We start from the raw sequence: 22,103 nt of genomic DNA, 5'->3' as shown, positions 1-22,103 counted from the left end.
TGTCCTGATGACCACAGCTTTGTAGTACAACTGAAATCTGGCATTGTGATGCCCCCAGATATGGTTTTCTTTTTTAAAATTCCCCTGGCTATTCGGGGTCTTTTCTGATTCCACACAAATCTTAAAATAATTTGTTCTAACTCTCTGAAGAAAGTCCCTGGTATTTTGATAGGGATTGCATTAAACGTGTAAATTGCCCTGGGTAACATTGACATTTTCACAATATTAATTCTGCCAATCCATGAGCATGGAATATTTTTCCATCTCTTTGTGTCTTCCTCAATTTCTTTCAGAAGTGTTCTATAGTTTTGAGGGTATTGATCATTTACGTCTTTAGTTAGGTTTATTCCTAGGTATCTTACACTTTTGGGTGCAATTGTAAATGGGATTGACTCCTTAATTTCTCTTTCTTCAGTCTCATTGTTAGTGTATAGAAATGCCATTGATTTCTGGGCATTGATTTTGTATCCTGCCACACTACCAAATTGCTGTATGAGTTCTAGCAATCTTGGGGTGGAGGCTATTGGGTTTTCTATGTAGAGTATCATGTTATCGGCGAAGAGGGAGAGTTTGACTTCTTCTTTGCCAATTTGAATGCCTTTAATGTCTTTTTGTTGCCTGATTGCTGAGGCTAGGACTTCCAGTACTATGTTGAATAGCAGTGGTGAGAGTGGACATCCCTGTCTTGTTCCTGATCTTAGGGGAAAGACTTCCAGTGCTTCCCCATTGAGAATGATATTTGCTGTGGGCTTTTCGTAGATGACTTTTAAGATGTTGAGGAAAGTTCCCTCTACCCCTACATTCTGAAGAGTTTTGATCAGGAATGGATGCTGTATTTTGTCAAATGCTTTCTCTGCATCTAATGAGAGGATCATATGGTTCTTGGTTTTTCTCTTGCTGATATGATGAATCACATTGATTGTTTTACGAGTGTTGAACCAGCCTTGAGTCCCGGGGATAAATCCTACTTGGTCTTGGTGAATAATTTTCTTAATGTACTGTTGATTCCTATTGGCTAGTATCTTGTTTAGAATTGTTGCATCCATGTTCATCAGGGATATTGGTCTGTAATTCTCCTTTTTGGTGGGGTCTTTGTCTGGTTTTGGAATTAAGGTGATGCTGGCCTCATAGAACTAATTTGGAAGTTCTCCATCTCTTTCTATCTTTCCAAACAGCTTTAGTAGAATAGCTATGGTTTCTTCTTTAAACGTTTGATAGAATTCCCCTGGGAAGCCATCTGGCACTGGACTTTTGTGTGTCGGGAGGTTTTAGATGACTGCTTCAATTTCCTCCCTGGTTATTGGCCTGTTCAGGTTTTCTATTTCTTCCTGTTCCAGTTTTGGTAGTTTGAGGCTTTCCAGGAATGCGTCCATTTCTTCTAGATTGCCTAATTTATTGGCGTATAGCTGTTCATAATATGTTTTTAAAATCGTTTGTATTTCCTTGGTGTTGGTAGTGATCTCTCCTTTCTCATTCATGATTTTATTAATTTGAGTCTTCTCTCTCTTCTTTTTAATAAGGCTGGCTAATGGTTTATCTATCTTATTAATTCTTTCAAAGAACCAACTCCTGGTTCTGGAGATCTGTTCCACAGTTCTTCTGGTCTCGATTTCGTTGAGTTCTGCTCGAATTTTAATTAAGTCTCTTTTTCTGCTGGGTGTAGGGTCCACCTGCTGTTTTTTCTCTAGCTCCTTTATGTGTAAGGTTAGCTTTTGTATTTGAGTTCTTTCCAGTTTTTGAATGGATGCTTGTATTCCGATGTATTTCCTCCTTAGTACTGCTTTTGCTGCATCCCAAAGATTTTGAACAGTTGTATCTTCATTCTCATTAGTTTCCATGAATCTTTTAAATTCTTCCTTAATTTCCTGGTTGACCCTTTCATCTTTTAGCAGGATGGTCCTTAACCTCCACGTGTTTGAGGTCCTTCCAAACTTCTTGTTGTGATTTAGTTCTAATTTCAAGGCATTATGGTCTGAGTATATGCAGGGGATGATCCCAATCTTTTGTATCAGTTCAGACCCGATTTGTGACTCAGTATGTGGTCTATTCTGGAGAAAGTTCCATGTGCACTTGAGAAGAATGTGTATTCAGTGGAGTTTGGATGTAAAGTTCTGTAGATATCCGTGAAATCTATCTGGTCCAGTGTATCATTTAAAGCTCTCGTTTCTTTGGAGATGTTGTGCTTAGAAGACCTATTGAGGGTAGAAAGAGCTAGATTGAAGTCACCAAGTATAAGTGTATTATTATCTAAGTATTTCTTCACTTTGGTTATTAATTGGTTTAAATATTTGGCAGCTCCCACATTCGGGGCATATATATTGAAGTTTGTTAAGTCCTCTTGTTGGATATATCCTTTAAGTATGAGATAGTGTCCCTCTTCATCTTTCACTACAGTCTTTGGGGTAAATTTTAGTTTATCTGATATAAGGATGGCTACCCCTGCTTTCTTTTGAGGACCATTTGAATGGTAAATGGTTCTCCAACCTTTTATTTTCAGGCTGTAGGTGTCCTTCTGTCTAAAATGAGTCTCTTGTAGACAGTAAATAGATGGGTCCTGCTTTTTTATCCAGTCTGAAACTCTGCGCCTTTTGATGGGGTCATTAAGCCCATTCACATTCAGAGTTACTATTGACAGATATGAGTTTAGTGTCATCATGATATCTATTTTGTCCCTGTTTTTGTGGATTGTTCACTGAACTTCTTCTTAAAGGGGAATTTTAAAGTCCCCCTTAAAATTTCTTGCAGATCTGGTTTGGAGGTCACATATTCTTTCAGTTCCTGCCTGTCTTGGAAGCACTTCTGTCTCCTTCCATTTTGAATGAGAGCCTTGCTGGATAAAGTATTCTTGGTTGCATGTTCTTCTCATTTAGGACCCTGAATATATCCTGCCAGCCCTTTCTGGCCTGCCAGGTCTCTGTGGAGAGGTCTGCTGTTACCCTAATACTCCTCCCCATAAAAGTCAGGGATTTCTTGTCTCTTGCTGCTTTAAGGATCTTCTCTTTTTCTTTGGAATTTGCAAGCTTCACTATTAGATGTCGAGGTGTTGAACGGTTTTATTGATTTTAGGGGGGGATCTCTCTATTTCCTGGATCTGAATGCCTGTTTCCCTTCCCAGATTAGGAAAGTTTTCAGCTATGATTTGTTCAAATACATATTCTGGCCCTCTGTCCCTTTCGGCGCCCTCAGGTACCCCAATTAAACGTAGGTTTTTCTTCCTCAGGCTGTCGTCTATTTCCCTTAATCTAACCTCATGGTCTTTTAATTGTCTGTCTCTTTTTTCCTCAGTTTCTCTCTTTGCCATCAACTTGTCTTCTATGTCACTCACTCGTTCTTCCACCTCGTTAACCCTCATCATTCGGACTTCTAATTTGGATTACATCTCATTCAATTGATTTTTAATTTCTGCCTGATTGGATCTAAATTCTGCAGTCATTAAGTCTCTTGAGTCCTTTATGCTTTTTTCTAGAGCCACCAGTAGCTGTATGATAGTGCTTTTGAATTGGCTTTCTGACATTGAATTGTAATCCAGATTTTGTAACTGTGTGGGAGAGAGGACTGTTTCTGATTCTTTCTTTTGAGGTGAGGTTTTCCTTCTAGTCATTTTGCTCAGTGCAGAATGGCCAAAAACAAGTTGTTTTGGGAAAAGGAGAAAAAGAGAAAGAAGGAAAGAAAAGAGAAAAAGAAAAAAGGAAGAAAAAGAAGAAAAAAGAGAAGAAAAAGAGAAAGAAAAAGAAAGGAAAAAAAGGGTGGCGGAAGCAAACAGAAATCAAGAAAAAAAAAAGCAAAAGAACAAAAAAAAACAAAAAAAAAAAAAGACAAGAAATAACAAAGAAAACAAAACCCCCCTCCCCCCTCCCCTCCCCCCGACTCCCCAACCCACAAAAGAAAATACCCCGCCCATAAAAGAAAAAGAAAGAAAAGAAAAGAAAGAAAAGAAATGAAAAGAAAAAAAAACACGGGGGAGTATCTTCTGATTCTGCGTACTTTATGTCCCTTGACTTCCCCTGGAACTTGTCCGTCGATCTGGTCTTCTGGGGGAGGGGCCTGTTGTGCTGATTTTCAGGTGTCAGCACTCGGGGGAACTGCTCTGCCCCCTGCCTGGTGCAGGGCTCAGTGGGAGTTGTTTACCCCGTGAGGCCCCAGGAGGAACAACCACGGTGGCGGCGGCTGCTCTGGAGCCCTGGATTCAGCCCCCACAGGAACCCTGAAGCACTCCGTCTGCAGGGCCTGGAGGCTCCGGGTCGGGGCTGCTGATCTGCTCAGCTCGGGGCAGGAGCGTCCTTGCTGTCCTGGGCCCTCCCAGCCTCTGCCTGTCCCGGGGGGAGGCCGGATCCCAGGCTGTGGCCCTGGCGCCCTGGGCTCCAGGGCCTGCGCTGTTGGATTCGAGCTCCCGGCCGCGCAGCCCCCTCTGCGGAGCCGCCGCCCGAGCCCCTCCGATCTGCTCCGGGGCCCACCGTGCGTGCTGCAGTCTTTTAGGGAGCTCGGCCGCGGGGTATGTTGCACTCTCCTGGGCGCGCAGGTGTCTGTTAGTGTCCCAAGGAGCCCGAGGACATCCCCGCCCTTCCTGGGGTCCTGCTCTAACTCCCTGTGGGCGCCTTTCCACCCGGGAAGGTTGGTGCAGCTCCTGCTTCTCCCGGACGAGCTTTCCTGTCCTGGGGACACTCGCCCTGGCCTCAGCCCGGCTCCTCGCGGGGCCCCTCCCCCTTGGAGGCCTTTTGTTTTTTTATTTCTTTTTCCCGGTCTTCCTACCTTGATAGAAGCATGCACTCTTCTCACTGTAGCATTCCAGCTTTCTCTCTTTAAATCTCAGCCTGAATTCGGAGATTTTCAGGATGATTTGAAGGTTATCTAGGTAATTTGGTGGAGACAGGTGATTTGGGGACCCTACTCTTCAGCCATCTTGCCCCTCCTCCCGCTAGCTAACAATTTAAATCAAGTTTTGATATATAATTTCCATACAATAAAGTTCATCTCTTATATAGTTAAATGAGTCTTGACAAGTGGACACAGTTGTGTAATCAAGAACACATTTTGTTTATCTGCTGATGAACACTTGTGTTGTTCTTAGGCTTTGGCTATTATGATTAAAGCTGTTATGAATATTCATGTATGTCATTTTGTGGACACATATTTTCATTTCCCTTGGGTAAATACTTAAGAGTAAGATTCCTGAGTCAGATGGCAAGAAACAAAGATTGTTTGATTTTATAAGAAACTGCCAAAATATTTTCCAGTGTCTGTACTGTTTTATAATCCCACCAGCAATGTATGAGATTTCTAGTTGCTCCACATTCTCCACCATTAGCTATTGTCAGTCTTCTTAACTTTAGGTATTGTAGTTTGTTAGTGGTAGTATTTCTTTGAGGTTTTAATTTGCATTTCCTTAATGACAAATAACAAGCATTTTTTCACATGTTTATTGGTCATTCAATTCTTCTTTGATGAAATGTGTATTCAAATATTTTTTCTTGTTTTTATTCTGTTGGTGGTCCTAAAATTGTCAACATTCTTTATGTATTGTGAAAACAAGTATTTTATCAGTTTGTGATTTGCAATTATTTTCCCCCAATATGTACCTCATGTTTTTATTTTAACAGTGTCTTTTGAAGAGCAAAGTTTTTTTGTTTAATTGTTTTAATTTTGATGAAGTCTTTAAGTTTCATGCTTTTTGTGCCTGTTGAAAAACAGCCTAAACCAAGGACACAAAAATTTTCTCCTGCTTTCCTCTAGTTTTATGGTTTTAGGTTTTATAAACTTGTTAAATTTTGTATATGATGTAAGGATTAATAATCTTTTTTTTAGGATTGATAATCTTTTTATGTGGATTTACAATTGTTCAACCACTATTTTTGGAAGATTGTCCTTTTCTATTGAATTACTTCACATTTTAAGAAAATATTTAATATATTTAAGAAAATATATATGTTTCTGGCCACTTTTCTGTTCTGTTGATCTGTATGTCCACCCTTTGCCAATATTACACCTTCTTGATTACTGTAGCTTTACTAGTTAACCTATTCAGAACACTTTTGTGACCATTATCATATTTGAGCCTTATAAGCCTCAAACCTAGAATTGTCAAAGATTACTAGTATTAATATCAATTTCACTGATGAGTAAATAGAATCACAGAAAGCTTGATTGGCCTGCTCAAGTTTACCACAGCTATTAGTAGACCTGGCACTAAAATCCTCACAAATCTTAGTATATTGTTCTTTTCCTACCAAACTAACAAAAGTAGTGAAAAGAGACAGTGTCTCAAATCAGTGGTACACAGTGGTACATTAGGAGATATTTTTTGAATAACAGACTCTTACATAAAGGCAGAGAGCTCAACAAACTACTTGAGACAGTAATAATTTTAGTTTCTCCTTGGTACAAAATAATAATCTTTTTAGTTCTCAGTATTTGGCTCTGTGAATGGTTCTTTCAGCATTACTGCATATTCAATTGCTCTTTAGTTGGAGTTAATTGGACTCTGTCCTTAATGCTAATCCAAATGCTAATTAGATTTCACATAGGAGGATTCTTTCCAAAAGGAAACTATTTCTTGAGTTTTATCTTACTGGAATTTATTTGATTTTATTTTTGACCTTGCAAATTGTTTTCTGTTGGTGATTTGCTTAAAAGGTAGCCTTTGAGTAACAGGGTAATTTCCTTCTGTGCTTTACATTCCTTATGCCAAAACGTTATCTTCTGTGCCAATTTCATTGCTTTTTTTAAACCTTTATTGTGCATCAAACATGTATAGTCTTAGGTTTGCATAGGGTAATTGTATTGTTTTATCTTTTCTCCTTCAGAATGAAGAAGTCAGATTCATTGAAAATGAGCTAGAGATTCAAAAGCAAAAATACTTTAAACTCAAGACGTTTGTTAGAAGCTTGATACTGGCTATGAAAGCTGATGATAAGGAACAACAGCAGGTAGGTGCCAGAAGAGAATAGTAAGTTGTAATGTATCATGTTGAAAAATGACTTGATGCTGAGTTCTTAATATTTTTTTTATTTTTATTCTTCATTCTTGCTTGACATCAAGAAAGGATTTGTTACTTTATAACCTTTTTATCACAGTATTTTTAAGAGTAGATTCATATTCAGATATTTGTATGCTGCTTTGTAGAAAATAAAAATAACTGATTAACATACTTTCTTAATTTCAGGCTAGACTTAAGCAGGGAAAAATAATTTTAAAATTTAATTTTAAAGAAATTCTCAAAATGTTTGTAGAGACTGGGCTACCTCAACTGGAGAGGCACAGTTTTGGATTGTGAATAACAGAGGTGAGGAATTTGCCCCTCTTCTGGATTTCAGTTACCCTCCAGATCTCACTAGATTCACAAACATTTGAATACTTTCTATTTCATAATATGTTGCTTATCACTAAAAAATATGCAATTTGTGAAATTCTTTGTGGCCACATTGCATCATTTACTTTTCACAATTTAACTAGAATGTTTGGTTTCTTTGCTTCAAAGATGTCTTTTGTTTGTCACTATGGAGTTTATTTACAAATTCCTTCCAAATTACATATCCTGCCTCATTTTTTCATGTGAAATTTGTATAAAATGTATTAAGCTTGCTTAAAAATTATAAAGTTTTATTAAGTGTTACATTCAATGCTAAATAATACCAAATTTTCCTCTGAGTTGTATACTATAGTGTTGATTTGTTGTTAGAGACATTCAGTAAATAGTATGTCACACAGGTAACCATTAATTTGGAAGCAGCCTTGTAGGTTTTTATTCAGCAAGGAATATCAAGCATACTGAGAAAAAAAATCATCTTCTATATCTAAACAAGACTTGTATCCTCCCAGATATCTCCAGGGAAAAAGTCTTAGCATTCCACAATTCTTCTTTTTTAAAGGAAAAGAATACTCATGAGATTCAATCGAGTATGTACAGTATGTGTCCAGTTTTATAAAGTTTGCTCTCTCCATGCCTCCCACAAATAGATGTTCCAAGACACTTATCTTCAGTTACCTTTGCCCACTTTATTTAAGCATGTTGCTGTATTATGTGAATTATTCATATTCCATGGCATATTGAAAGTGTATTTTTAGGAATGTAAATTATGGATTTTAAATGAATAAAATGACAGTCTTAAACATGGCCCCACCTGTATGTAAATTTGAAATAACTGTAAAATTTAGGTTCAATCATAGAAATAACTTAGAGTGTGGTACTGGCTCCAAAAGTTACAGCATGGTTTTTTAATTCAGAGTTACATGGCTAGCTAACTAGCAGATATGTGTCTTGAAATCTAGGAACAGCACACAGATTGCATTTTGTTTTCAAATTCTAACTTCATCCCTGACTTGGTTCTTTCTCCAAGACCACTAACAAATAAAAGTAACTATTGTATATCTTACTTTTCTCCTTCTCTTATACTTACTTTTCTTCTGATAAAAGACCAATGAACTAAGATATGACAAAACATTGGCCATCAAAAAGGAGAAAGTCATATGAAAATTGTACTGAAAGTAATTGCATATATAATTAGCACCCAAATAGAAACTACTAATTTTTATAGTTGAGATCAGGTATAATAAATGTCTAAATATAGAAGACACCAATAGTAGTTTACAAAAGTTATTAAGGTGATCTAAGTTACTAATTTTTACATTATGAGATACTTAAAGGTTTATTTATGGGAGAAAGCAATTTTTATTCTACCTAGTTAAAAAAAAACATTGTGTGATTGGTTTCTCATTTTTAAAAATCTTAAATTTTTTTTTCCATGAATTTTGGTTTGGGTAAGCTCAGTGAGATGAGTTGTCCACAGCATATTTTTCCCCAATGGAGCAGTCCAGGGTTTAAAAATATTTGGCTCTATCTCATTGAAATATTAGATTACCCAAAAGGATTTTTTTTAATTAATAGCCGTTTTAAATAAAAATAATGTTGCCAACACTGTACTATCATTAGTTATTTTCCTTCTTCCCCTGGCAATTCACGGTGAGATCCCAGCCAGATCAATTGCTTTGCTTTTCTTGAACGTCAATTTATCCACTTTGCAAGGAGGATAAGAATGATTAACATTTTGGAACTTGGCATTCATTTCTCAGGGCTTAGAATAAGTGTTATAAAGACAAATGCCTGGGAATTGCTTTAATCATTTGGGAATATGGCACTAGATCAGACACTGAAGATAGACTAATGAAGAGGATAGAATGAAGATAGACTAACCTATAGTTTAAAAAAATTATGTGTTTTGTATCTATGAAAAAGGCAGCTCTTGTCATAATACATAGATTTCTTTGGTGTGCCAAAGTTGCAATCCAGTAAGATAGTAAAAAGAAATTTGAAGTGGACCTTATGCATCAGTAATGCCCCATGCTGCCTTATATATAGTCAGTCAGCACATGACATGAAATAACAAAATAAATAAATAAATAAATAAATAAATAAATAAATAAATAAATAAATAAAATTTTCTTTTGACTTGAAGGTCTCCCCACTAGCATTTAGAATGTCATTAAGTCCGTTCATTTACTTGGCTTTCTAATACTCTAAGCACATCATCAATGAATGTGAGTTGGAGGACTTTGACTTTTTAAATATGGCTTCTTCACAGTTGCAAAGTGAACTAAATGCAGTGGTGTATTTCTCATAAACCATGATCAGCCACTATGAACAGCCTAGTCAGTTCCATTTTGACTGGGTTAGTGATAAACAACCATTATATAAGAAAACGGCTTTGTGTCCTATGACTGCAACCTAACACCTTAGAAATAATATAGAACCAGTAGATCACTGCTTTGTAAATTCTCCAAATTTCAGCAAGAAGTTCATGAGCTTTAATAGTATAAAATAAATAACAACTGTTCTATCAGATAGGAGTTAGTCTTTCATTATGTAGATTGACAAAAAGGAGAAAGGTTCTAATCTTGTCTCTCTGCTATAAGACAAAAGGTATAAATGTCATTTATTTTAATAAAGTAAATAAAATGTTATCTTATTTCAACAATGGATTTCATAAATTCTCCAATATGCCCTGCCTCTCTGTTCTTTAATTCAGTATGGCAAGCTTGCATTTGTCCCTGTTCCCTTGGTCTTTATTGGTGCTGCACCCAAAGCCCACACTACAATTAATTCTGCAAAAGTACCCAGATATGATATATTATTTTTAATATTGGCAGTGTCAAAATAATCATTTAGTTCACAGTATTTTTTATGGTCCAGTGAGCATTAGCACAGTCAATCACGTAAAACTATTAATTATTTATTCCTCTTGTATGGGTGCATGCTCTACAATTCCAGCTGAAACACTTATACCATGGCAAAGCTTAGTTCATGACTCTTGGCTTATTTTCATTACTCCAATAGAGAAATGAGCAGCCCTCTTAGATACATATTTCCACAACTAGTTTCATTGGTTCAATGGGTTGGTACTTGGCCATCTATAGATAAGGCCATAGCCTAAGAAAAGAAAAAAAAATACTTGGAATTTTCAAGTTGTTAATGTTTAGTTTAAAGTAGAATAACTGAGATTTTTTCCTAATTGATATGTTCTTTCTCCCACTGAAGTACCAATTAATCTTGTGAAAAGTATTTTTCTCCAAAGGACAGCATAAGTGGGCAGGAGTATTTTAATAATGAATATAATTTTAAAGTCCTTTAGCAGTGATCAGTGAACATTTAAAACTAGTATGAGGGACACCTGGGTGGCTCAGCAGTTAAGCTTCTGCCTTCAGCTCAGGGCGTGATCCTGGAGACCCGGGCTCCAGTCCCACATCAGGCTCCCTGCATGGAGCCTGCTTCTCCCTCTCCTTCTGCCTGTGTTTCTGCCTCTCTCTGTCTGTGTCTCTCATGAATGAATGAATGAATGAATGAATGAATAAATAAATAAATTTAAAAAAATTAGTATGAAAATCACTTTTCTCAAATACTTCAAAGCACTTGGTTCAAAATAGTTGCTCATTTCCCTCCTGATTTCCCTTTGTCTAGGGTTTCACTCTATATAAACCACAATCTCAAGATCCAGTATTTTGTTACTTCCTTAATAGTGTATGAAGAGTTTTGCTTTATGTAAGGTATTGTATAAGGTCCTGAAGAAAAATGTTTCATTCTTTAAGTACATGAAAATAAATTGACAAGAGAGAACACTTATTAACATAAAATTGGGGGAAAAAAACTTGCCCACATACTAATTCTAAAAAATTGATTTTTCTGACTCAGGCACTGCTGTCAGATTTACCTCCTGAATTAGAAGAGATGGATTTCAATCATGCCTCACCGGAGCCTGATGATACCTCATTCAGTGTGTCTTCTTTATCTGAGAAAAATGCCTCAGACAGTTTGTGATTTGAGGGGGATATGTAATACAGCCTTTTGGCTGCCTAACAGGTGTACATTTCAAGATAACTTCATTCTGTTGCCTCAAAATTCTTCAGTTGGAAAAACATATTGTTGAAACTTACATGTTCTGTGAAGAATGGACAAGATATAATGGCTACAGTGCAAAAATGTATGTGAAATTTAAAAGCAGCATTTTTTCCAAACTGACAAAAATCTGGGGAAAAGTGTATTTAATTTTTAGCAGTTTATCTATGAAATGCATAATACCTAATTTCTGAAAGATTTTGTGTGGTTTTTAGAAGAATCTTAGTTTTAGTAATAGTTTTCACCAGAGACACAAAAATAAAGGTATTTCAACATTGCTTATCAAGTTACTAAAGTTTGGTTAGTTTTGTTTTGTAGCCATTACATCTTTCTTCTCTCTCCTTTCCTATCATCCACATATACTTTTACTCAGGAAAGTGGACTAAAATTTGAAAACAAAACTTTAAAAATGATTTTACTTGGATGAGTCCTGGGATTTATTTTCCAATTCCTATGAGAATTTGACTTAAGCTAATGATTGAAAATTGAAGTGATTACTGGTATATATGTGTAAATTGTTGGTATTCTTCTTCTGTTTTCTAACCCAAATATCTGGGGGTAGGGGGAAGCACTATGGAAAAGTAATTAACCAACATGAAGTCAAATAAATTCAGTGTACAGAAACAAAATGTTGTAAAACATTAGTCTTAATGAGGATTTTTCATTGCTGTAAATGAAAAATATTGATAAGACTTACCTTTTACTAGTAAATTTGTGTAACTGAGTTAGATGAAATGTTGCACAAATATTACACATTTATATTTGTTTCAATTCTTGCATTTTATGAAACAGGAAGTCAAGGTGAGGCAGAGTCTTCTTTTTTAATCTAGTCACTCAGCTTTGCCACAAAATTTACCTCATTCTCATGTGAGGCTTGTACAGAGCCATCAGCCAAGGATAATATCCAAAATGAGTTATACACTACTATGAATGTAACTCACAATCCTCTGAATTTCCTGGACGTTATTCAGTGAGTACACTCCTAAAATGGGCATGTTACCCAGTTGTTCTATGAGTAGGTACCAGATGGCTACACACTGTAGAAAATTTTTGCAGACTGTTTCTTCTGGGGCACCAGATGGTATTAACAAGACCCATAGAAAGGTAAATGCCAGTTTCTCAGTTTCTCCCTAAGCACACAGAATCATCTATTTGTGAATTGGCTGTGTGGAATTGTGTTGCGTGGTTAATTTACTATTTATTCCTAAAAGATTAATCAAGTAGCTAGATTTTTTTTTAGAGAGAGGGAGAGAGAGAGATGAGGAGGGGCAGTGGGAGAGGGAGAGAGATAATCTTAAGCAGGCTCCATCTCCAGCATGGCTCCCTACTAGGGCTCAATCTTACAACCCTGAGATCATGACCTGAGAAGAAATCAAGACTCAGATACTTAACTGACTGAGCCACCCAGGTGCCCCAACTACGTGGTTCTTTTCGCCAAGTTTCTATGTCACATATTTTTGTAATTTGCAAGTAAAATCAGTTTTGATCTTGGAATTTACAGATACCAATTTATGAATGCAGAAAAGCAGTCATAAATGCTCGAATTCATTCAGTGAATATTTTTGAACTTGAAATGTCCCCTCCGCACATGTGTAAATAGTTAAGGTTCGTTGATAATCCTTCATTTTGTTAGCTATTGTTTATTATTGTTGCCATGCTACTGCTATGGTTCTTTTGTTAACAAAAATATTTCAATGGTTAGTTATGACCCCTTTTAGCTGAACGCCATATGGTTCTTTTCAAATAACGTTTAGTACTCCTTGCTGACAAGTAAAATTCCATTCAGAAAAAGAGTGCTAAGTAAAAGGATCTCAGACACTAAGATTAAATTTATAAGCCACACCAATTCCTCCATGAGCTAGAGTCCCTACTATATACAGCAAATGTAGAAACCATTTCTTAAGATAGAATGAACAAATTTCAGGCTTTCAAGTCTCTCTTAGGCGCTTCCTTCCTATCCATTGAATCTATCTTTAAACTCTAATTTCTTCTGCTTTAATTTAAGTTCTTTCTCATTCTGTTCTTATCACCAAGTAAGGATAGATAATTATCTCCTACATCTTCAACTTTATGGACTATATTTGTCACATCTCAGCAACTAGTCACCAAATCAAAAACTATTCATTGGGCTTCTGCTATAGGGGCATTGGATTTCTACTCCTCAGCAAGCCATAAACTTCAAAATGAATTATGTCTTTTCACTTTTTCAGGGATAACAATAAAAAATTATTAAGTAGAAATTTTAATAGATTTAAAGGTTCCGTTAGGTGTGATTCCTATAAAAAATCCTCATGTATAATTTTGAAAAGAAGCATAGATGATTCCTTTATTCCTATTTAAAGTTTCATTAAAATAGAAACAATATACTTAGGAATCCTTTTGTTTTGGTATTTGTGTTTCAGCACCAGAATTTTCTTTTATTATCATTAAAATTAAAGCATTTTATAAATGACATTTGGTTGTTCTGTACCAGGAACCAAAGGAAATAGCTGTATCTAGAGAAAAAAAATCATAATTGACAAAATGAAATTAACCATTGCAGAGATTTTAAAAGATGTCAAAGCCAAGTATTAAAATTTTATTATGAAGAAATTATATTTTTGTACATATAGGTTGAAATTTTTTGAGACATCTTAAAGCAGAAAAAATATCAGTTTCACTGCTTTTGTGACATCTTCACAAAAGGGGAAGAAAAACAACTAGTGTTTCTTTCTTTAGGGCTTTGACACGTTAAAACAAGCCATACTATGTGAAGCATCTCTCACAAAGACAGATATCAAGGTGAAAAAGGTTTTCTTTCCCTTTTCACTGCATTTTGATGTCTGCTTTCAGCTAGGGATAGCCAGTTTCTAAGTAACAAATGTTTATCTAAGGGCACTTACCTTAAAATGTGTATTAAAAATAACCTGAAGGTACCCTCCTCATTCCACCCAAGCTAATGTTAGTCACAAGAAAATGAGAACTGCAGTTATCCTGGAAAATAGGAAACTTAGCACATGCAAGGAAAATGTTAAAAAGAAAATTGGTCTTTTTGGAGGGCACCTGGGTGGCTCAGTTGGTTAAGCAACTGCCTTTGGCTCAGGTCATGATCTTAGGGTCCTGGGATGGAGCCCAGCATTGGGCTTCCTGCTCAGCAGAGGTCTGCTTCTCCCTTTGCCCCTCTCCCACTTGCTGTCTCTTTCTCTCTCTATAGTGAATAAACGTTTAAGAAAAAGAAAATTAATCTTTTCATGGAAATGGGATATTTTGTTATAAGGTCAGGTATCCACATTAGGACTTCTATGCTACCATTGTAATAATGATAAAATGTTATTGTTGAAGAAGAAAAAGCTACAAACCAATCACATCTTGTGCTCTCTATACTACCAGACTTCAAGAAATGTTGGAGAGGCCATTTCCCCAAAGGAAGCAGCATCTATTTTAAGACACTTCCATATTCAGCCATTTTAAGTTTGTAGGAGAAAACGTAAGTGGTGTATTTAAAAGAATTCTAGGCTCTAAATTATACTTTATTGCTTTATGTTTTGGAGGAGGGGACAGTCAGCCCATTTCCAAGGAATAATTCCCCCCCCTTAGCCTGATGGTTCATTATTATTTTCTAGGAGAAATTCTGAGAAAATTTAAATTCTGCCCTTCTCCCACATTATAGTAATGGTATACAAGGAATATTGTCTATTTTAAAAAATATATTAGATTTTCATTCAGGTCCTCAAAGTGACATATTCTGTCAAATTACCTTTTTAAGGGAACCATCAGTGCTATAGTGTCTAAAAGATGAATTAATGTTTATCTTTGAAGTTGGTGTTATCCTTGGCAGACAACACTATCATACTCATCCTATCAAGCTATGCTCTGTGATGATATAAGGGAGGATCCTGATAATTTGGGAGACTACAGTTAGCATATCGCCCCAAACAAACCATTATTAAGAACAGATTTGCTAAGAGGGAAAAAGAATAAAATAATATTTTCATGAAAATACAATTGATTGCTCCGTTAAAGTTTATACTGAGTATATATTGCTCTGAATTGAAATTTTATTTTGTATTAACTTGTTAAGTAATTCCTTTAAGTGATCCTGCATCCCATTTTACTGATACTACCTCTGAAATATATTACCACCTTAAAAGCACATCACTGTAATGTGATTTTTGTAGGGTTTTTATTTAAACTTTTATAGAGGCAATAAATGATTTCCAACTAATAGACATCTATTTCTTTCTTTTAATGTTTATTTTTCTTTCTAAGTCTTTGTGGTTTTGTTTTGTTTTGGAGAGAGAGAGAGAGAGAGAGAGAGAGCAAGAGTCGGGGAAGGAGGGACAGAGGAAGAAGGAGAATCTTAAGAAAGCTACACATTTAGTGGGGAATCCAATATTGGGCTCTATCTCATGACCCTGAGCTTAAACCAAGAGTCAGACACTTAAACAACTGAGCCACCCAGATGCTCCATAAGTCTTTTTGTTTTAAAAATGGTTCTTTTCAGTAGAGGAGTGAAAATATCAGTGAGGGTGACAAAACATGAGAGACACCTAACTCTGGGAAATGAACAGGGGGTAGTGGAAGGGGAGGTGGACGGGAGGTTGGAGTGACTGGGTGATGGGCACTGAGGGGGGCACTTGGCGGGATGAGCACTGGGTGTTATGCTATATGTTGGCAAATTGAACTCCAATAAAAATTTTTTAAAAAGATTAATACTAAATTTGAGCTGGGTGTAATAAAAAAAAATGAGTAAATAAATAAAAAAAGAATGGTTCCTTTCAGAAAGGAGGGGAAAAATTAGAGAGGGAGACAAACCATGAGAGACTCCTAACTCTGGGAAACAAAAGGTTGCAGAGGGGAAGTGGGGGGGGGGGTAACTGGGATGGACAATGAGGAGGGCACTTGATGGGATAAGCATTGAGTGTTATATTATATGTTGGCAAATTGGATTTAAATGTAAAAAATGTAAAAAAACAACTTTCCACTTGGCTTTGAAAAAAATTGTTCCTTTTATAAGGATAGTATTTTCCTCCCCAAAATAAATTTCTGATTAAAAAAACCCAAAATACAAAGAATAATAAGGCACTGGTGGTCAGAGAAAGGGGAACTTGTAATGTTCAAGTGGAAATTTGGTTGACTTCCAAGCTGCCACATATGTCATTTTTAATTGACTTTACTTAAAAAAATAATTACTGTAATATCAATGTAATAGAGTGAATATTCTATAATAGATAACAGATTTGTCCAGGATAGGATATTTAAATGGTAAAACCAGCAAGTAAATTGCCACAGCATAAACAAAGAATGTTATTTTCAGAAAGGGAGACAGAACGTAAAGACTGCTAACTCTGGGAAACGAACTAGGGGTGGTAGAAGGGGAGGAGGGCAGGGGGTGGGAGTGAATGGGTGACGGGCACTGGGGGTTATTCTGTATGTTAGTAAATTGAACACCAATAAAAAATAATTTTTTTTAAATTTTTATTTATTTATGATAGTCACAGAGAGAGAGAGAGAGAGGCAGAGACACAGGCAGAGGGAGAAGCAGGCTCCATGCACCGGGAGCCCGACGTGGGATTCGATCCTGGGTCTCCAGGATCGCGCCCTGGGCCAAAGGCAGGCGCCAAACCGCTGCGCCACCCAGGGATCCCAATAAAAAATAAATTTAAAAAAATCCATTAAAAAAAAGAATGTTATTTTCATAGCAAAATTTTCAAAGTGACGGTGTTGCATCTAACTTTTGCTTTCTTTGACATCAGTAGAGCATGCTTTTAATTTGGGTAGAATATGCCCATGTCTTTTTTTTTTTCAAAATCTTAAATCAATTAAACTATTCATGTTACCTAACTAATGGGAGAGGACAGGGGATGAGTTTCAAAAAGCACATCAGCAGTTTTCCTTCCCAGTTGATAAATTTTCAAGAGTGTTGCAAGGAGAAAAATCACATACAAACAAGAGCTTCAAATGACCCCTCTTTCTCAGCCTGCAAAAACATTGAGTTAAGGTGGTGAAATCCTTTGATTTTACAAAAATGAATGGGAATTATTATAAATCTATTTAAGGTACAAGTTAATGGATGAGCATGCCCCTAGGATTGAATAATGTTTTTCACAACCTTTTATACTAGTTTTTTACATTTCTTATGTGTATTATATTACAAAGTAATATATGTTCCTTTTAGACATTCTAGAAAATGTAAATAGTATAAAAAAGACAAACACTTGTAACCCACAAATCATTGATAACATCTTAGTATATTTCATTCCGGTCATTTCTTCTGCATATTACATATATTCAGCAAAATTCGGATTATACTGAATATGTTTTTTCATTTCCTGCTGTTTTTATTTTTTTTTTTAAAAAGATTGTACCTATTTATTCATGAGAGACACAGAGAGAGAGAGAGAGAGAGGCAGAGACACAGGCAGAGAGAGAAGCAGACTCCATACAGGGAGCCCGATGTGGGACTCGATCCCAGAACTCCAGGATAACCTCCTGGGCCAAAAGCAGGCGCTAATCTGCTGAGCTACCCAGGGATTCCCCAAGATTTTCTTAATTATGTATTGATAGCATTCCTATGTAATCATTCTCCACCAAGGAATTTTACATTTGTACTTAAAGGGAGAATTTTAAAAATTTATATCAGAAAAAAAACACAAAAATTTCATCAATAACAATGCATCTGTTCTAGAGAACTAATAAGTAGCTGCTTTACATAAGAACCATACTTCCTATTCTATATTGAAAACATATAATGTTATTTTTTTAAATTTTTTATTGGAGTTCAATATGCCAACATTTAGCATAACACCGGTACTCATCCTGCCAACTGCCCCCCCTCAGTGCCCATCACTCAGTCACCCCATACCCCCACCCACCTCCACTTCACTACCCCTTGATAATTTCCCAGAGTTAGGTGTCTCTCATGTTTTGTCACCCTCACTGATATTTTCACTCATTTTCTCTCCTTTCCCTTTATTCTCTTTCACTATGTTTTATATTCCCCAAATGAATGAGACCATATACTGTTTGTCCTTCTCTGATTGACTTATTTCATTCAGCATAATACCCTCCAGTTCCATCCACCTCAAAGCAAATGGTGGGTTTTTGTCATTTCTAATGGCTGAGTAATATTCCATTGAATACATATACCACACCTTCTTTATCCATTCATCTTTCGATGGACACTGAGGCTCCTTCCACAGTTTGGCTATTGTGGACATTGCTGCTAGAAACATCGGGGTGCAGCTGTCCCAGCATTTCACTGCATCTGTATCTTTGGGGTAAATCCCCAGTAGTGCAATTGCTGGGTCATAGGGCAGGTCTATTTTTAACTCTGAGGAACCTCCACACAGTTCTCCATAGTGGCTGCACCAGTTCACGTTCCACCTACAGTACAAGAGGGTTCCCCTTTCTCCACATCCTCTCCAACATTTGCTGTTTCCTGCCTTGTGAATTTTCCCCATTCTCACTGGTGTGAGGTGGTATCTCATTGTGGTTTTGATTTGTATTTCCCTGATGGCCAGTGATGCGGAGCATTTTCTCATGTGCATGTTGGCCATGTCTATGTCTTCCTCTGTGAGATTTCTGTTTGCGTCTTTTGCCCATTTCATGATTGGATTGTTTGTTTCTTTGATGTTGAGTTTCATAAGTTCTTTAGAGATCTTGGATACTAGCCCTTTATCTGATAGGTCATTTGCAAATATCTTCTCCCATTCTGTAGGTTCTCTATGAGTTTGGTTGACTGTTTCGTTTCTTGTGCAAAAGCTTCTGATCTTGATGAAGTCCCAAGAGTTCATTTTTGCTTTTGTTTCTCTTGGTTTCATGGATGTATCTTGCAAGAAGTTACTGTGGCCAAGTTCAAAAAGGTTGTGGCCTGTGTTCTCCTCTAGGATTTTGATGGAATCTTGTCTCACATTTAGATCTTTCATCCATTTTGAGTTTATCTTTGTGTATGGTGTAAGAGAATGGTCCAGTTACATTCTTCTGCATGTGGATGTCCAATATCCCAACACCATTTATTGAAGAGACTGTCTTTCTTCCAGTGGATAGTCTTTCCTGCTTTGTCGAATACAGTTCACCATAAAGTTGAGGGTCCACTTCTGGGTTCTCTACTCTGTTCCATTGATCAATGTGTCTGTTTTTGTGCCAGTACCACACTGTCTTGATGACCACAGCTTTGTAATACAACCTGAAATCTGGCATTGTGATGCCCCCAGCAACGGTTTTCTTTTTTCATATTCCCCTGGCTATTCGTGGTCTTTTCTGATTCCACACAAATCTTAAAATGACTTGTTCTAACTCTCTGAAGAAAGTCCATGGTATTTTGATAGGGATTGCATTAAACGTGTAAATTGCCCTGGGTAGCATTGATATTTTTACAATATTAATTCTGCCAATCCATGAGCGTGGAATATTTTTCCATCTCTTTGTGTCTTCCTCAATTCTTTCAGAAGTGTTCTGTAGTTTTTAGGGTATAGATCCTTTACCTCTTTTTTTTAATAAATTTATTTTTTATTGGTGTTCAATTTGCCAACATATAGAATAACACCCAGTGTTCATCCCATCAAGTGCCCTCCTCAGTGCCCTTCATCCAGTCTCCCCCATCCTCAGCGCACCTCCCCTTCTACCACCCCTAGCTCGTTTCCCAGGGTTAGGAGTCTCTCATGTTCTGTCTCCCTTTCTGATATTTCCCACTCATTTTTCTCCTTTCCCCTTTACTCCCTTTCACTATTTTTTATATTCCCCAAAACAATGAGACCATATAATGTTTGTCCTTCTCTTATTGACTTATTTCATTAAGCATAATACCCTCCAGTTCCATCCACCTCAAAGCAAATGGTGGGTTTTTGTCATTTCTAATGGCTGAGTAATATACCATTGTATACATAAACCACATATTCTTTAACCATTCATCTTTCGAAGGACACCAAGGCTATTTCCACAGTTTGGCTATTGTGGACATTGCTGCTATAAACATCGGGGTGCAGGTGTCCCGGTGTTTCACTGCATCTGTATCTTTGGGGAAAATTCCCAGCAGTGCAATTGCTGAGTCATAGTGCAGATCTATTTTTAACTCTTTGAGGAACCTCCACACAGTTTTCCTATTCTTTGGAACAGCTTTAGTAGAACAGATATTATCTCTTCTTTTAACGTTTGAGACAATTCCCCAGGGAAGCCATCTGGCCCTGAACTTTTGTGTCTTGGGATGTTTTTGATGACTGCTTCAATTTCCTCCCTGATACTGGCCTGTTAAGGTGTTCTATTTCTTCCAGTTCTAGTTTTGGTAGTTTGTGGTTTTCCAGAATGCGTCCATTTCTTCTAGATTGCCTAATATATTGGCGTATAGTTGCACATAATGTGTTTTTAAAATTGTATTTCCTTGGTGTTGGTGGTGATCTCCCTTTCTCATTCATGATTTTATTAATTTGAGTCTTCTCTCTCTTCTTTTTAATAAGGCTGGCTAATGGTTTATCTACCTTATTAATTCTTTCAAAGAACCAACTCCTGGTTTTGTTGATCTGTTCCACAGTTCTTCTGGTCTCTATTTCATTGAGTTCTGCTCGAATCTTCATTAACTCCTTTCTTCTGCTGGGTGTAGGATCTGTTTGCTGTTTTTTTCTCCAGCTCCTTTAGGTGCAAGGTTAGCTTTTATATTTGAGTTCTTTCCAGTTTTTGGAGGGATGCTTGTATTGCAATGTATTTCCCCCTCAGGACTGCTTTTGCTGTATCCCAAAGATTTTGAACGGTTGTATATTTATTCTCATTAGTTTCCATGAATCTTCTTAATTCTTCTCTAAATTCCTGGTTGACCCTTTCATCTTTTAGCAGGATGGTTCTTAATCTCCACATGCTTGAAATCCTTCCAAACTTCTTGTGATTTAGTTCTAATTTCAAAGCATTATGGTCTGAAAATATGCAGAGGATGATCCCAATCTTTTGGTATTGGTTAATACCTGCTTTGTGACCCAGTATGTGGTCTATTCTGGAGAAAGTTCCATGTGCACTTAAGAAGAATGTGTATTCAGTTGCGTTTTGATGTAAACTTCTGTAAATATCTGTGAAATCCATCTGGTCCAGTGTATCATTTAAAGCTCTCGTTTCTTTGGAGATGTTCTGCTTAGAATACCTGTCGATTGTAGAAAGTGCTACATTCAAGTCACCAAGTATAAGTGTATTATTATCTAAGTATGTCTTAAGTTTGGTTATTAATTGATATACATGGCAGCTCCCACATTCGGGGCATAAATATTGATGATTGTTAGGTCCTCGTGTTGGATAGACCCTTTAACTATGATACTATGATATAGTGTCCCTCTTCATCTCTTACTACCGTCTTTGGGATAAACTTTAGTTTATCTGATATAAGGATGGCTACCCCTGGTTTCTTTTTGGGCCATTTGAATGGTACATAGTTCTCCAATCTTTTTTTTTTCAGGCTGTAGGTGTCCTTATGTCTAACATGAGTCTCTTGTAGACAGCAAATAGATGGGTCTTGTTTTTTTATCCAGTCTGAAACCCTGCGCCTTTTGATGGGGTTATGAAGCCCATTCACTTTCAGAGTTACTCTTGAAAGATATGAATTTAGTGTCATCATGATACCTATTCAGTCCCTTATTTTGTGGATTGTTTCCTTGGACTTCCTCTTTCTTTTACAGAGTCCCCCTTAATATTTCTTGGAGAACTGGTTTGGAGGTCACATATTCTTCCAGTTTCTGCCTATCTTGGAAGCTCTTTATCTCTC

At 36.7% G+C, this 22,103-nt stretch overlaps 1 protein-coding gene across 6 annotated transcripts in view; it reads left to right on the top strand.

Annotated features, from left to right (window-relative positions):
* The window catches only part of HDX (highly divergent homeobox), a 280,805-nt gene that overhangs the window by 211,195 nt on the left and 47,507 nt on the right, over positions 1–22,103 (top strand). For 2 of the 6 annotated variants that reach the window (XR_005386377.1, XR_005386373.1), the window contains 4 exons: positions 6,801–6,923; positions 11,180–11,468; positions 14,753–14,849; positions 16,858–16,913. Coding sequence is in view for 1 of the 6 variants with exons in the window: in XM_038587792.1 (XP_038443720.1) it covers positions 6,801–6,923; positions 11,180–11,305 (249 nt within the window). In the remaining 5 variants the exon portion in view is untranslated. Of the gene's footprint in view, positions 1–6,800; positions 6,924–11,179; positions 15,611–16,857; positions 16,914–22,103 lie in introns of those variants that run through there. The other 4 variants (XR_005386375.1, XR_005386376.1, XR_005386374.1 and 1 more) reach the window with 4 other exon arrangements.

Source organism: Canis lupus, chromosome X (assembly GCF_011100685.1).
Source record: "Canis lupus familiaris isolate Mischka breed German Shepherd chromosome X, alternate assembly UU_Cfam_GSD_1.0, whole genome shotgun sequence".
NCBI lineage: Eukaryota > Metazoa > Chordata > Mammalia > Carnivora > Canidae > Canis > Canis lupus.
Note: the sequence above shows the minus strand (reverse complement) of the source record. Positions and strands in the feature narration are given on the sequence as shown.